At 42.8% G+C, this 15,023-nt stretch overlaps 1 protein-coding gene across 4 annotated transcripts; it reads left to right on the top strand.

Annotated features, from left to right (window-relative positions):
- The first annotated feature begins 1,719 nt into the window (after nt 1-1,719).
- cdc42ep1b (CDC42 effector protein (Rho GTPase binding) 1b) lies at nt 1,720-12,181 on the top strand. Of its 4 annotated transcripts, none has more exons than XM_069701354.1 (4): nt 1,720-1,889; nt 6,307-7,030; nt 7,963-8,513; nt 10,996-12,181. In XM_069701354.1, exons 3-4 carry the CDS (start codon nt 8,060-8,062, stop codon nt 11,637-11,639), a joined length of 1,098 nt encoding a protein of 365 aa, XP_069557455.1. In that variant the 5' UTR covers nt 1,720-1,889; nt 6,307-7,030; nt 7,963-8,059; the 3' UTR covers nt 11,640-12,181. The 4 variants fall into 4 exon arrangements, with proteins under 4 accessions (XP_069557455.1, XP_069557456.1, XP_069557454.1 ...); XM_069701355.1 differs by having other exon boundaries at nt 6,307-7,011; XM_069701353.1 differs by having other exon boundaries at nt 6,307-6,841.
- Nucleotides 12,182-15,023: the final 2,842 nt, after the last annotated feature.

Raw genomic sequence — 15,023 nt, forward strand, 5'->3', positions numbered from 1 at the left:
GGATGAACTCCTTTGTCTGAGAAGCAGCTCCGACAGTGAGCCGTTGAACAGTAAATAAATGTCTGAAGGGAGTTTAAGCTTAGATTAAGCGTAGTTTAAGCCTCTTGGCTGCCTCTCTGGTTTGTGAGAAAGTCATTTCCTGTGAAGAAAACCTTCGTCTGTCTGAGACTCCTCATCCTGTTTGACTGGCAGTCCTTCCTCTCTACCCCCTTTGCCTTCCTCCTTTGTGCTGTGGTCTATTTGTCTTCCTTTACCCATGTCAGATACTATTCCTACCATAATAAGGACCAAAATATCACTCAATTCTTGACAGAAACAATGTTTTCAGTGTAATCAGTGTCTGACTTCCTGTTATTCCCCACTTCTTCTGTCTTGTCTTTTTCTTGCCTTTAATGCTTGTCAGAGAGCATCTGATACTTGTCAACAGAAGCAGCTCAGCCTCCGAGATTCACACAGTGACGATGATGTCTCCCTTTCTCACTTTTGTTCTGAGAGCCCTCACCACCTCTCATCACATCGGCTTCTCTTCAATCACCTTCTCTTTTCCTTTGCTCAGAGTTGACAGTCTTTTCTGCAACCTCCTCTACTGTCTACCGTGCTCGCTTTTCTCTTTTATCTCATCCCTCAGCTCATTCAGCGTCTTCTGTGTCTCCACTTGCTCCACTTTCCCACCTGCCAAAGGATATTGATTTTTAGCTGGTAAACTGATTTCTGTTTGTATGATTGACATCATACACTGTTCAGCTCAGATATTTGGGCTTCTGACAAAATAATTATTCAGAGTCCATTATTATTTGTGTGTCATGGAGATAAATGCTGCATGAGTGTGGTGATGCATTTATTGAACATGCTTACATTTCTGTTTTTCATCAGCAAACACTAAATACACACACACACACACACACACACACACACACACACACACACACACACACACACACACACACACACACACACACACACACACACACACACACACACACAAACATGCACACTATTGTTGCATGCTAAAAGTAAAGCACAGTGATGGGTGTATTTTTGTTGTGAGAGGTCACAGAAAGAAGAAAGGTTAGATGACATCAATGGAGGATTGAGGCGATCATGTTTACCTAGCTGACAACAGGTCAGCGATAGTGTATAATAAGTGTGTGTGTGTTTGCTGCACCTCTTAACTCATGTTTTTGATTAAATATCCGAGTCACCTTTGCCGGTCCCCTGAGAGGATCCAAGATTAAAACCTGATGAGTTCCAGGAGACTCTACACACACATAAACAAGCAGAAAATGGGCAAAACAACCCCCCTCAAAAAAAGAGAGAAAGCAGAAAAAGCATTAATATGCACATAATATAGCCATATTTAGCAGTGAAGCACAAGCACACACTGACAGAACAGTGTGGGAAGAATCACAGCGGTTTATGAGAATGTCCTCTGTGATTCTTCAACACATTGCCTCCCTCTTTCTATACTAATTGGTATACATGACATGTGTTTTCTTACTTTTACTCAAAGATCTGCTGTACTGCACCTTCTGTTCTACAATCCTCTTCAGGCAACCAAAAACTGGCCTTTTGGTTTAGCGTTTCCAAAATTCCCTTTAGGCTTCTTATCATGGATTATATAGTCAAAGTTCATTAATATTTGTTCATTCACGCCACTGGGGTCCACCCACCTCCACCTCCTCCTCTTCCTCTTTCTTCTCCTCCCTCTCCATCTCGTTCCAGTTTAGTTGTCAGCGGCAGCAGCACAGTTCAGCTCCACTGCTGCGCTGCGCAAAGTTCATGTCCGAGCGGAAACATACGGTGCAGACCACAAGCCGAGAGGAGGATGACAAAGAAAAGAGGTGAAGTTATCACTCTTCGAAGGGACCGCGTTCACAGCGTACTTTAAGGTAGGATTACTCCAAAAAGTTTGTTAGATGTGCTGGAAAGTGCGAGTAAGGCGTGAAATCAACATCGAGTTGTTTATCGGACGTTGTCACACTTTTTGATTTAAATTGAGTCTCATTGGGTTCCTATAAAATAGCGCACATCTATGTGCATGAAAAAAGAGCAGCCTCAGCAGCTGGGGCACCTTTTAAAAATCACTATAATCAGCTTTTGCACGCTGACAGAGACATTATTGACGCATACTAGTTGTCTCTGTACTTGCCCAAAAAAGCTTCAGACAATTATGGTGGTCCAAAGAGGCCAAACAATCTATACTCACATAGCAGACTTGGTCAAAACACAGCCTAATTTTTTTTAAGAAAATGTTTAGAGAAATGATTTTAAAAGTTGTGATACAAGTAGAAAACGAATGTCCTAAAGGGACAACTTCTCCAAAGCTTGCAATCTGGCATTCAATTGTTTGCTACCCAGCAACTTACTTTGAAGTTACTTTTTTGTGCACATCCTCTTCTGCAGCATTACTTCCCTTTACTTAGTGGGGATTTGTGTTTTTTTTTTAATCACATTGCAATAGAACTGTGTGGAAGCTCTGTAACGTATATCACATGGCTTCCCACAGCGTTGCATCTTACCTGCGACCTGCAGCTTGGTGATGAGATGATGTTTAGTGGAAACATTTCAAATCAAGTGGTCACAGTTCTCCTCCTGCTAAGCCACTGAACAACTGGTCTTAGATCAGTTGTCTGGCAGCCAGTCAGGGAGGTGGCATCATGGTTGGAGACAATGTACTTCAACCACTGAAACAACTGGCCTACTTATGGGGGCTTAGGTCTGTAGTGATCAGTGTCCTGTGACCTGTCTTAGGAGAGATAAGTAAAGGACCAAGACACCAAACTAAATACAGACAGGTGACAAATTAAATGAAAAAAAAACACCACAACGTGTGGTAGTAAGGTGTTGGGCCGTCACGTGCCGCCTGCCAGATCAGTTTTAATGCAGCTTGGCTTTAATTCTACAAGTTTCTGAACTGCACTGGAGGTATGAAGCATCCTTTTTCTAAAATGTATTCCCTCGTTTGGTGTTTTGATGATGGTGATGGAGTGATGTCTAAGTTGTCGGTCCAAAATCTCCCATAGGTGTGAGTTGGGTTGAGATCTGGTGACTGCAAAGGCTGTGGTATATGATTCACATCACCTTTTGTCAACATGTGGAAATCCTTCACTAGTAATATAAAGAAGAAAGACCTAAAGTAATAAGCAGAGTGAGCTAACGAGATGCAAATTGTTTTGCACAATGTTTGCATTATAATTTATCTTAAAACGCCGTGGTGGCTGGAATCAACCCTGTCGCACTTCAACTACACAGAGTTTTTAAACCAGCACCAGTGGTGTTCCTTTAAAAAGACCCTTTGATATTTTATTAACTGCACCTCCCTGTTTTCAAGGTGGAAGTTTGGAGAGGCAACATTTCCTTGTACTCTTTGTTAGGCAGAGATTGAAGTATGTTTGCACTTCACTGTTGCTCAGGGGAAACTCATTTCCCCTGAGTTTTGTTGACAGAAGTCTCATATGTAAAAAAAAAAGAAATTGTAAAACTATAGTGAATGATGGTTAAACCTCACCATAAAGACTGATGTTTTTGCTTTCCTTGTTCTTGTTTTGAAAGGTTTCTTTGCAGTATTTGTATATTGTAAAATAAGTAATTGAACTCTTTAATATGCTCATCTTGAGTGTTTCTTCTTGTGAGGTATTTTGTTGACTCGGCAGATCAAGGAAAGTGTGAGAGGGAGTGAACAGGACGTTCAGTTACAAGTGACAGTCCTCCAATATGACATGTCATAATCATACATGTCTGATATGGTCGTACATCATCATGAACCCATTTTCAGATGTCATACATCCCAATCGAATATCATCTTAAAGTTGTCTCAGTTAACTCTCACTGCAGTCAATTGACATATAAGACACTTGAGTGTGTGCAGTGCAGAGACAAAAACACACACACACCCTCACCATAAGGACCTGGCAGGTCATGAAGTGCATTGCCACGTTGCAGCAGTAGATCCTAGTAAACTGAGTGCATGTTGTATTTTTGAGCCGTGCGTAATGGTCAGGGTGTTTCTGACCTCAACCACAGTTTTCTGGTGCCGTCCTCCGAGGGGGCCGCGGCCCGCGGCCCTCCGGTCCGGCAGAGGAAGCAACCTCAGAGCTGGCCCACTGCTGCTCAGCCCTGTGTGTGTGTGTGTGTGTGTGTGTGTGTGTGTGTGTGTGTGTGTGTGTGTGTGTGTGTGTGTGTGTGTGTGTGTGTGTGTGTGTGTGTGTGTGTGTGCGTGTGTGCGTGTGTAAAGTCTATGTACAAGTGCACCCATGTTTCTCTTTTTTGAGGCAGTGTGATTGACCGGCCCCTGAAATGTCATGAGAACCCTGTTTCTGCATTTTGTGCCTCTGTGGCTCCAGATGTTGGACTAACGTAGTAAATCTGCTCGCACCAGTGAGAGCGACAGCAAAATGTTTGACAGAGTGTGTTTTTGTGACAGAGGGAAAAACCAGAGATAGAAGACAGAGAGATTGATTGAAGGAAGAGCCCTGAAATAGAAGTCTGGAGGAAAAAACACATAAAGACGGGAGGTAAAAATGTGTTTCTCATCAGCGTCCTCAGATCCTTCATTTGATGGCCATAATAGATGATGTCCGGTCTACTCTCTTCACTGCACGCTGTTCCCATTACACTTTCCAACATCCACGTTTGTCTCTGTGTCTGCAATCAGTCAGGCAGCTCATGTGAAACAGGCTTGTTTATGGTCGCTGCAGGTACAGTTTAGGGATAAATAACATGTTTAACAGATCTAAATGTCTTTCTGCGTGACTCTAACGAGGCCAATTTTGGGAAAATAAAGTTTCCAAAGTGAATTTATGTTCTGCTAATACACTTTATTTTACACAGACCTTTGAGCTTAGTTTACTGCTCGCAAAGTCAGGAGGGAAGAAGAAAATCAGAGCTATTATAGGGGAAGAGGAATTTGGTAGCTAGAGGAGCAGGAAAAAACATGTTAATTGCACCATGAAAAGCTCTGATTTAAACATCAGATGACTGAAATGCTGCACTAAAATGAAGGACGTATTTTACAGTATTTAAAGTTGTTCATCAATCTGGAAATGGATGCTTAACTTCAACATCACAAAGCCGTTTCTGACTTGGTGTTGACACTGACAGTGAATGTTTTGTCTGTCTCTCAGCTTCTCGTGTCCCGCAGGCCCTAATGACTCCCTCAGAGAGATTAGAGGTGGTCACACAACAATTAAAATCCATCCACTCTCCCTCCTCCTCTATATGAACAGACACTACGTTAAGTGCTCCTCCTGTATATCTAACCTCCTGCTTTACATCCTCTCTTGAGGTTCATGACAATCAATGATTGCAACCCTCAAACAGTTGTTCTGAAACTGTAGAAAAAATGGGATTAGTATAAAATTGTTGGGAGGTAATCTGAGCCCAGGTAAGCACCAAGTAAGAGTGGCACCATTACCTAATTGGAGTTGTTATATCACCGTTGACATTGGCCTGGCAGCAGCCTCGGCTGGTAGCCCCAGCACCTAGCCATGTTAATCCAACACTGGTTGTGTCTCGAAAAGGTCACGTGTGTGGAGCTTACCCCCATTTGCCTTGGATCCATCTCCTCAGCAGACAGGAGGAAGGTGCTCCGAGTGTGTCCAGGAAAAACAGAACCACGGGTCCTTTGGATGTTGTTGGAAAAAATTACATCTCCAGAGAAGTGGAGAGTTATGGTATTAATATGGACAAAACTGTTTGACCAGGAAACTGCAAGGCTCAGTGTGTGTGTGTGTGTGAGGGGGGGGGATGCAGGCAAAATCTTTCTTCTTTATTTGGTTCCCCGTAAACATTTCTGGGGTCCACACAAAAATAGCAAACAAAGAAAAATCAACATTATCCATAAAACAAAAAAAGACATACAAAGAATACAAACCTACACAGCAAAAAAAACTAAAAAAAACCTAATTGTCACATGCACAGGCACAATCAAATATTCAATGAAAGCAATAACGTCACGTCACGTCTCCAGAAAAATCAGAGAAAAGCAGCAAATCTACACCTTGTGGAAGGTCAAACCAGTAAGTTAAATGAAATATCATCCAACTATTGTCAAACTGTTTCAGCGTTAGAATACATTTAATTCTAAACTATACAAATGTGAAAAAGCTGACAGGAGAATCAGAGTACACAGACGTCACGATTTATCTGTGAAGTTCAGTCCTAGACTCTTCAGGTCACGTTTCCACTATCAGTCAGGCCAAAGTTGTAGATGCCTGAAGGATTTACGTTTTGCATGAACACTCCTGGTTTAGTCTTTGGTCCAGTGTGTCACTCACAGCTCTGTCCTTTTCTCTCTCTGGTCTTTAGCTGGCCTTATGTGAACTGATTGAAAACAGAGACCCGCCCCCCCACCTGGAAAACCTCGAGGAACTAAGTGGATTGAAGAAGGCCAAGACTGAGTGACGGAGTCAGAGAGGGAGGGAAGACAGAAGGGATTAGCAGCTAATCCAGTGCACGGACAATCTGCAGGAGCTTTATCATTCTTCCAGGACGAAGCAGACAAAACAGTTGCTGGATTACAGCGCTTTAATTTATTGCCCTTTTCAGGAGCCCATCACCCTCCTTTTTGTTTCGCTCCGATTGTTTTCATTGCCTCTCAAAGGTCTTGGGATCAGAGGGACCGGGGAACAGAGGACACAAGGCGACAGGCCTGGGGACAGGATGTGCCGTGGACAGTGTGGTGCCACGCATGGATAAACCTTTGAAGAGGGAGACGGTGCATGGCGGTGGACCCCCCGTCTTTTCTCTGCTTGGACACTGAGGAGGACGAGAGCAGAACAACTTATCGGATAAGATCCTCTCAGAAGATCTGTTGAACACTCACACAGAGGCCTCACTGCCAGTAAGCAACTGTGGACACAATGCTGTGTTGACATACAGCTGTGGTATTTTAAAATTATTTTATTTAAAGGCGTATTACGTAAAATCTCTGAAGGCCTTTGAACCTAAATCAAGAAGGCAGGTGAAACGTGCAATCGCTGATCCGTAAACAAAGGAAGGAGCACTTTCCAAGTAATTATTCATCATTAAGGTATTTCATAACTGCTCGACAACACTGCATGCTGTGTTAATGGGTTCCTAAGGTAAGGTTTCAAAACCACAGGGAACTGAGTAACACTAGAGTACACTCAAGTGCTAATCCTTGTAGGCTAACTTGAAGCCTAAATAATAGTGAGAGGGGACAGCATAGTATATTGAGCCTATAAAGTAACTCGGTACAAAAAAATATTGTTCTTTAATGTGTGTGTGTGTGTGTGTGTGTGTGTGTTGCGTGTGACGTGTTGTCCAGTCTTACTTTAAAATTCTGCATTTCTACATTGAAGCTTTTTTTTTTAGGTTTGGGTAAAAGGCAAACTAAACATACTTGAGCTTTGCAAGACCTCCTGGTGAGGTGATCCTCTTAGTGCTGCTAGCGAAATGTAAGTTGAGACCGTAAACAAGACAGTTCTGCAAGTCTAAAAAAAAAAAACTAAAAAAAACCTTTTTTTCATTGCTTTTACCACCGACACACCAGCTGAGTTGTTTGGCTGAAATCATGTCTCAGTGTATTTACAGTTGTGGCTGGATTTTTTTTTTTTTTTTCAATTTCTAAACAGGTATTCCCTAAACCAAATCTGTACAAGCTCCCAGTCAGCCCCAAACTCTCCAGTTACCACCGGAGGAAACGCAGCATAGCCTTGTAATTTATCCTCGTTGTTATTTGGTCATGACTGAAAGCTGGTGTGGTGCAGGAGAAGAGAGTTTTTGGACAGATGTGCAGTACAGACAGGGACATAACTGCTTTACATTTATACTGGCATCTTAAAGTGTGGATCCAAAAGGGAAACTGTTGTCATGGAGTGGAAGAATCGTCAGCACAGAATGAATTATATACACATTCTGTGCTGACTGAATAACCACATGTTTCTATGTGCTGTCCTCACTGTCCAGGCATTATTTTTTTTTTTCTCTCTGCTTTTACAGTGGACCCCAAACTGGAACTGAGACGTGACTGACATGTAATCAGGGTTCAGACGTTCTGGTTTGATTTAAAGGAAAATTACAAAACTTTTCTGCCACCATGAGCCTGGGAAAACTGCCAGGGATCAAAGGCCTTGTGTCTGGGTCTCAGGGGAAACGTCGATTTAAGAGCGACCTCTCCGTGGACATGATCGGCCCGCCGATGGGCGACTTCCGACACACCATGCATGTCGGCCGCGGCGGCGACGTGTTTGGTGACACGTCCTTTCTCAGCAACTATGGGGGCGTCAGGGAGCCAGGAAGTCCAGACTCAGCCAGCAGCTCCAAAACAACCAGCTTCTTCACACGCACTTTTCGGCACGTACGGAAGAACTCCGGGCCACGGCCGCGACAGGGTTCCCGTGACTTGTCTTCCCCGCCACCGGACATCTCACCCATCATCAAGAATGCCGTCTCCCTGCCTCAGCTGAACATTGACTCTCCCAACGGGTGCCTACAGAGGGTGCTGTTCCCCAGCTCCATCAGCTCAACAGACGATTCCTTCTGCACATATGGTGAGATAATACAGATAATCACCTCCAGCATGGGACGAGATTTATGCAAAGCATCTTAGCAGTAAGATTATCTTCATTAAAAGTGAGTGGAGAAAATGTAGTTGTAGTGATCGTACTCTGATATGATGGCTTATTAAATGACAGTAGAGCGTGAGTTTAAGAGTGTCTCAAAGGCTACAGCGGTACAGATTAAGTCATACCAAGTCAACTTGAAGCACAAGCTGTGCTGTGTGTGTGTGTGTGTGTGTGTGTGTGTGTGTGTGTGTGTGTGTGTGTGTGTGTGTGTGTGTGTGTGTGTGTGTGTGTGTGTGTGTGTGTGTGTGTGTGTGTGCGCGCGTGTGTGTGTGTAAATCCCATTTACATCTAAAGAAGTAGTATACATGCCAGTGAGGCCGCACAAAAAAGTATAAACGATGTTATTTTTTAAATCACCTGTCGCCCATGATATGCTGCTGCTTTGGTGAATCTATGAATCTGTTTGGCCGAAGCAGCGTTGCTCCTCTGCATTCAAACAGCTGGAAGTGTTTCCACGGATACCCAGAGTTGAATTACTTCAGCTTTACGCTGGATTTGTGTTCTTTCTCTCACATTTTGGATAATAGAAGGGGCATTATGTGTTCATTCAGCATCGAGGAAAAGGGCCTTTTTTTTTTAAAGTATGGACTCCTATTTTGGTTGTGGACGCAAACTTGAATTTGATAGCATATAAACCTATTTCGCATTATTTTTGATTTTTGTCTTAATTTAAAACTCGAATAGCTTTATCTCTATAAATTGACCTTGGAATGAGACACAATGTATTTGAAATAGGAGCAATACAGACTGTAGAATAATTAGTATTGACAGGAGAAGGCGACTGTGTAGGTGTGGTCTCCCGGTTCTAAAGTCGTTTTGAATCTGTGCTTAAAATCGTGCAAATCTGTAAATAACACTGCCTGGTCTGATGTGAAAGCAACTTACAAAACATTACACAATGAGCTTCAACAAACAAAAAATTCCTTGTATTAAATCGATCTGCGACCTAGTTATGGGCCGCAGCATAGTGATAGAGCTGCACTGTATTAGTCAACATGAATCAGCACACACAAAAAAATTGATGATACATTACTGTATTTGATTTCAGTCTCTGTTCTTACTATTGAGTCTCCAGCAGACTCAGTGCAAACAAGACTATAAATGTCAGAGTGAACACAGACAGAGAGGGTGAGGTTTCCCTCCTTTCAACATCCCACATTCCTCCAAGACAACCAGCAAACAGACAGGCTTCTTCTGACTCAGCTGCAATCACCTAGGCAACACCTGGACACAATTAGGTCTATAAATACAAATACAAACACAGACACAGCTGGTTGGTGGAGGGAAAGATGCTCCCTGGGCATTTCCTGTCAACTCTGTGCATGTGAGAACGCCTCAATGAGCAGCATAAACACACCATTCATTATATCGGCCAACCAATCGGAGCTTATCAGGCAGAACTGTGGACTGGAAATCCCCTCTCCCTCTCCACATTTATTACCCACTTCATAAGGAATTTTCCCAAACAGAGTGTTGCAGACCTGGCACAGAGAGTCAGTGAACTGAGGGATGATGGGAACTCTTTGTCATCGGGTTTGTCAACGATGTCAGTATTTCATCTTCCCCCATCTTTTCCCTGATCCACTGCTGAGTATGAGTTTTAGTCGTGAAAATCTTTTCTCACAGTGTGCTAAGAGGGTCTTTGTAGTCACAGTTGCACCTTTAATTTATAACTTTATCAACAGACCATCTTCCACTCTTTACTTGATCCCCATTATAAAACATTAACATTTATTTCTCTTGTTTGTCACCCCTGTCAGCGTCATCATACCCCTCTTATTTCCCTCATATCTTTGACTACCTGACAGTTGTAACATTAAGTGTCTGGGACAGTCAGAAGCTACAGCCCTGTGAGTAAGTGTTGCTTAGGACTGTGGGAAAACATCTAAAAATTACAGCTGGGTTGTTACATATGGCCACCTTCTGGTGAAGGAACTGAATTGCTTGACAAAAACACCAAATTTGACAACTGATACTTCAGAAGTCCCATTAATCTGTATGTTTTTTCTTTGAAACATACAGGTACTTTGCTTTGTTTCTGATTTAGAGTAATAAATAGATTTTTGTCTTAAACACTAGATTTAGGGTATCGTGATATTATGAAACAGTCAAAACTGAAAAATGGCAGCTGCAAACAGGAGTGAAGGTGATCAATGGGGTGTTTGAGTTTGGATATGCTCAAAAAACTCAATGTTGCTAATATATTAAATCCACTCTATGAACCCATACAGCCTGCGTTATCTGAGCAGCTTAGTTAAAGGGGTTTGTCAGAGAAATAAAAGGATTTACTTTTATTAAAATCTCTAAAGTAGCATAATGTCAGTTCTAGTCCGGTTGTATTTCTCTTGTTTACAGTTCAGATCACTTCAGTGACCTCAGTGTGTTTTCTTCTTGTCCCTGTTCACAGGTCTCCAGTCTGGATTCGTCACTCTGCCACGCTTCTCTCGCCTTGACCGACAATTTGAAGACGGAGATGTCCGTAAAGGGTCTCTACCGGACGGCAGCGGCATCACACCGACCCGCTCCGACTCCCTCACCTCGTTCACCGTGGACCTCGGCCCTTCTCTCATGACTGAGGTGTTGAGCTTGTTCGACAACCCCAGCTGCCTTCAGGCAGCCAATCACAGCCAGGCAGCAGGTGAAGGAGAGGAGGGTGAGGATGAGGAACAAGATGACGACAGCTCTCTAGCAGAGACGCCCGTGCAGACCCCCAGAATGACTTCACCCAATCCGTCCATGACCCGTGGGTCCTTCAGCAGGAACTCGAACAGCAGGGGGAGCTGTAGTGGCTCTAACCGGACACAGCAGGAGGAGGACAGGAGGTCTCTTAGGACACCTGATGAGTCCACCGGGTCTCCTCAGAGAACGGAGCCTGTGATGGAGGCAGAGAGGTTCCAGAGGGCAGCTGACGTGCTGTCTCGTCATTATGGCGGAGGCTCCTTCACAAAGGAAGTGAGGACGAGCAGCAGCAACCACAGCTCTCCGGCTATTTCCCCGAGCCACAAAACACAGTATGCCTTAAGTGATGAGGAAGAGGAGATCAAAGTCTAGACTTTACAACTTCCTCTGACCTGGGAGAAAGATGGGACGTGATATTCCTCCATAGAAACACTCTTCCTCTTCTCACATACGTTTATATACGGTCACTGATCAACTACAAGATACTGGTCTATTCAGTTTCCGACAAAAGGATGTTTGGTGACCTCCCCTCCTTCTGTACTACATTGCTGTTGTGATATTATGCAGATTATTTATTTGATTATTTTCAGCAAATAGAGCCTAACACCATGTAGCCAGGATATTCAGTAACTCAAAGGTCTGAGGTGTCAAAGAGAACCGGGATTCAAGGAACACAGTACTTTGGACTACATTTTCATATTAATACATCACTACATACATTGTGAACTGAAGTTAACTATCACTAGAGAATTATTATTTTTTTTTTTTTTTACAGTTGTACAATTCTAATCTTCATCTGAAGTCGGTGATGATGTTCTGTAACCTCCTGTAACGTTCAACAAATATCTATCAGTATTAGACTTAATTTTCTATAAAGATTCAGCTGATGTAATAAAAGACTGATTTAAAACAAACATGTCTCCTCAAAGTCTCTGGTGACATTTATTTTACATTAATTATGTAATCACACATTCTATGATAGTCCAATATATAAACATCTATTGTTTATTTTGATATTTCCTCTGGTTTCTTATATTAAATCAGTCATATTTTACTCCCCAGCACAAAATTATTATAACATGCCAGTGGCTGTTGCTTATTTTGTTCTATTTTTCTCAATTATGATCAATTATCATTATCATAATTGTCTGTAACTTCAGTGTCACACTTAAAGATGGGAAATTTGTGTGTCCATCTTAAAGACTTTGTACAGGCACAAAAACCTTTAGCACGTGTAAATTATAACTGTGTGTGCAAAATTTGTTTGCACATACACAAAATATGTTTACAGCTGCAAAACAGTTTCACACATTCACAGATTGGAATTTGTGAGAAAAGTTTTCTATTACAAGTCTACGCATTCAGATACAAGCAAGCAATTTTTTTTACGTGCACACAAAATGTGAAATACAAGTGCAGACTGTGAAATTATTTGTGAACATCATTTCCCAAGCACAAAATCTTTATGACTCTAATTTGATCGCACAGTGGCGGTCTTCAGGGGCAGAAATTAGTTTCATCCCTGAAACACAGGACCGCCGAGGTCCGCTCCAAGAATGAATCTGACGCCCCTCGTAGTTCCCGCGGCACCTTCAAACGATTAGCCGGCTGGCCCGTGCACTGCATCCCGGAAGAGCTCTATGCCGTAGCATCCCAGTACCATCTGGCTTTAACCACGAGGAGCTCTTCGATTACCTCCTGTCCCGCGAAAACGCCGATGCCCAGGGGTTGAACCTGAACGCCGGCAATTCAAACAGCACCTCTGCCAAATGTAAAGGCAAAGCTCCAGCAAAGAAGCGCACCGCTTCTCAGTCAACTTTTCCCAGAGCTGTGGTCAACATTCTCTCACAAAGGCCTTCCAGGTCATACTTCTTCACCCTTCATAATGGCATCGTTTTGTGCTCAAAACTGTACTTCTCTGTTAAATTGACATTTAACGCAGTAGTCTTTGCATTTTCAACACTTTATCAGAAACTCTATGCAGGGTTTTTTATAACACCTGCAAACTTCCCTTCGTCTTACATCTTCTGGATGATTTTTTTAGTTGTGGATTTTACTTTGTCCCCCGCCACCTCGGTAGTCAATTTCAATGAGTTAGGCGTATCTCTTTCAGAGGAGAAACCCATTGGTCCATCAACTCGTTTAGACTTTCTCGGGATAACCCTTGACAGTGTGCTCATGCAAGCATCATTGACACAAGACAAGCTGTCTCGCATCAGAGAGGCTATTAAATCTTGGTGTGCTGCTTCTTTAATATCTAAAAGAGATCTCTTATCTCTTTTAGGTCACCTTCACTTTGCCATGTGTATCATTCCTCACGGCCGTTCCTTCCTTTCTCGTTTGTTAGAACTGGCTAATTCTGTTCAAAATCTGAAAGATACAGTGGTCTTAGACGAAGGTTGTCGCTCAGATTTTAGGTTCTGGGCCTCGCTATGTGACGTATTGAATGGTCTCTCTTCTATAACGACTTTGGGGAGTCTTCTGATTCCCCCAGTTTTTTTTACTGATGCCACCCCTCAGTTGGTTTTGGGGGGTTTTACAATAATGAATGGTTTGCAGATGTCTGGCCAACTGTAAAGCATTCCCTTAAAAGCAGTTCTAAATCTACGGCACTTTATGAGCTCTACCCAATCGTTGCTGCTTGCTTTCTAGGGGGCAGTAGTTGGACCAGGAAACAAATTTTGGTGTTTTGCGACAATGCAGCAACAGTAGAAATAATCAATAAAGGCCACTCAAAAATGACAGTAATTAACAGCGTCATGCGTCGTTTAACTTGGTCCTGCGTCCAGAATAACCTGAATAAGCTGTTTTCATCCCAGGTCATGAAAATCGCAGACGTTCTTTCTCGCTTCAAATTTCAGGAGTTCAGAACGACACATCCCCAGGCCAAGCCCTCCAGTGTGCTTTGCCCTCCATTCAATCAGACCCTCGATTAAGAATGTAGGGCAAATTAGGGCGGCACGGTGGTGCAGTGGTTAGCACTGTCACCTCACAGCAAAAAAAAAGGTTCCGGGTTCGAATCCGGTCCTGGGCCTTTCTGTGCGGAGTTTGCATGTTCTCCCTGTGCTTGCGTGGGTTCTCTCCGGGTTCTCCGGCTTCCTCCCATCATCCAAAAACATGCACCTCAGGTCAGGTTACCTGGCGCCGCACTAGTGGCAGCCTGCTGCAGCATCTCCCCCCTGAGAGCCCCCCTGCTGTAGTGAAGAAATTTCCCCTCGGGGATTAATAAAGTGTCAGCTTGGACAAAACTGCAGTATCTGAAGCCTTGGGAAGGAGAATGGTTTGAAATATCTCAGAACTTAAAGAGTGAAAATTCCTCAAGCTGAAGAAAGAGTTTGCAAGCAGTCACATAAAAGAACAATGATACACTTACAAACACAAGTCCAGGACCTCAGTCTCTTGATGCAAGAATGTGAAAAGGACTTTCTCGCCCTACACATAATTTCTATATTGTATTCTTTAATAATTTCCAGTAAATAACTGAGTAACAGTTTTTGAAATTTAGTTACTGTATAAAAGCCTTGGATGGTTAACTGATCAAGCATTTAAAGTCTGATTCTGTACAATCAATGTTCTCTTTTCTTTGACAACATGTAAAACGTTTTTGGTTTTTTTTCATCATCATGCAACAGCCTTTATTTTAAGGTACTTAGTTTCTGCAATACCAATTTTGATATATTATTATGGATTTTATGTTTGGGTTTGAACCTGCTGCTCAGTTGGAGCCTTTTTGAGTGGAGTTTATGTTCTCACTGT

Source organism: Brachyistius frenatus, unplaced genomic scaffold, assembly GCF_029030835.1.
Source record: "Brachyistius frenatus isolate BFR_SWC_R1_liver_20210118 unplaced genomic scaffold, ASM2903083v1 Contig_36, whole genome shotgun sequence".
Classification (NCBI taxonomy): Eukaryota; Metazoa; Chordata; class Actinopteri; family Embiotocidae; genus Brachyistius; species Brachyistius frenatus.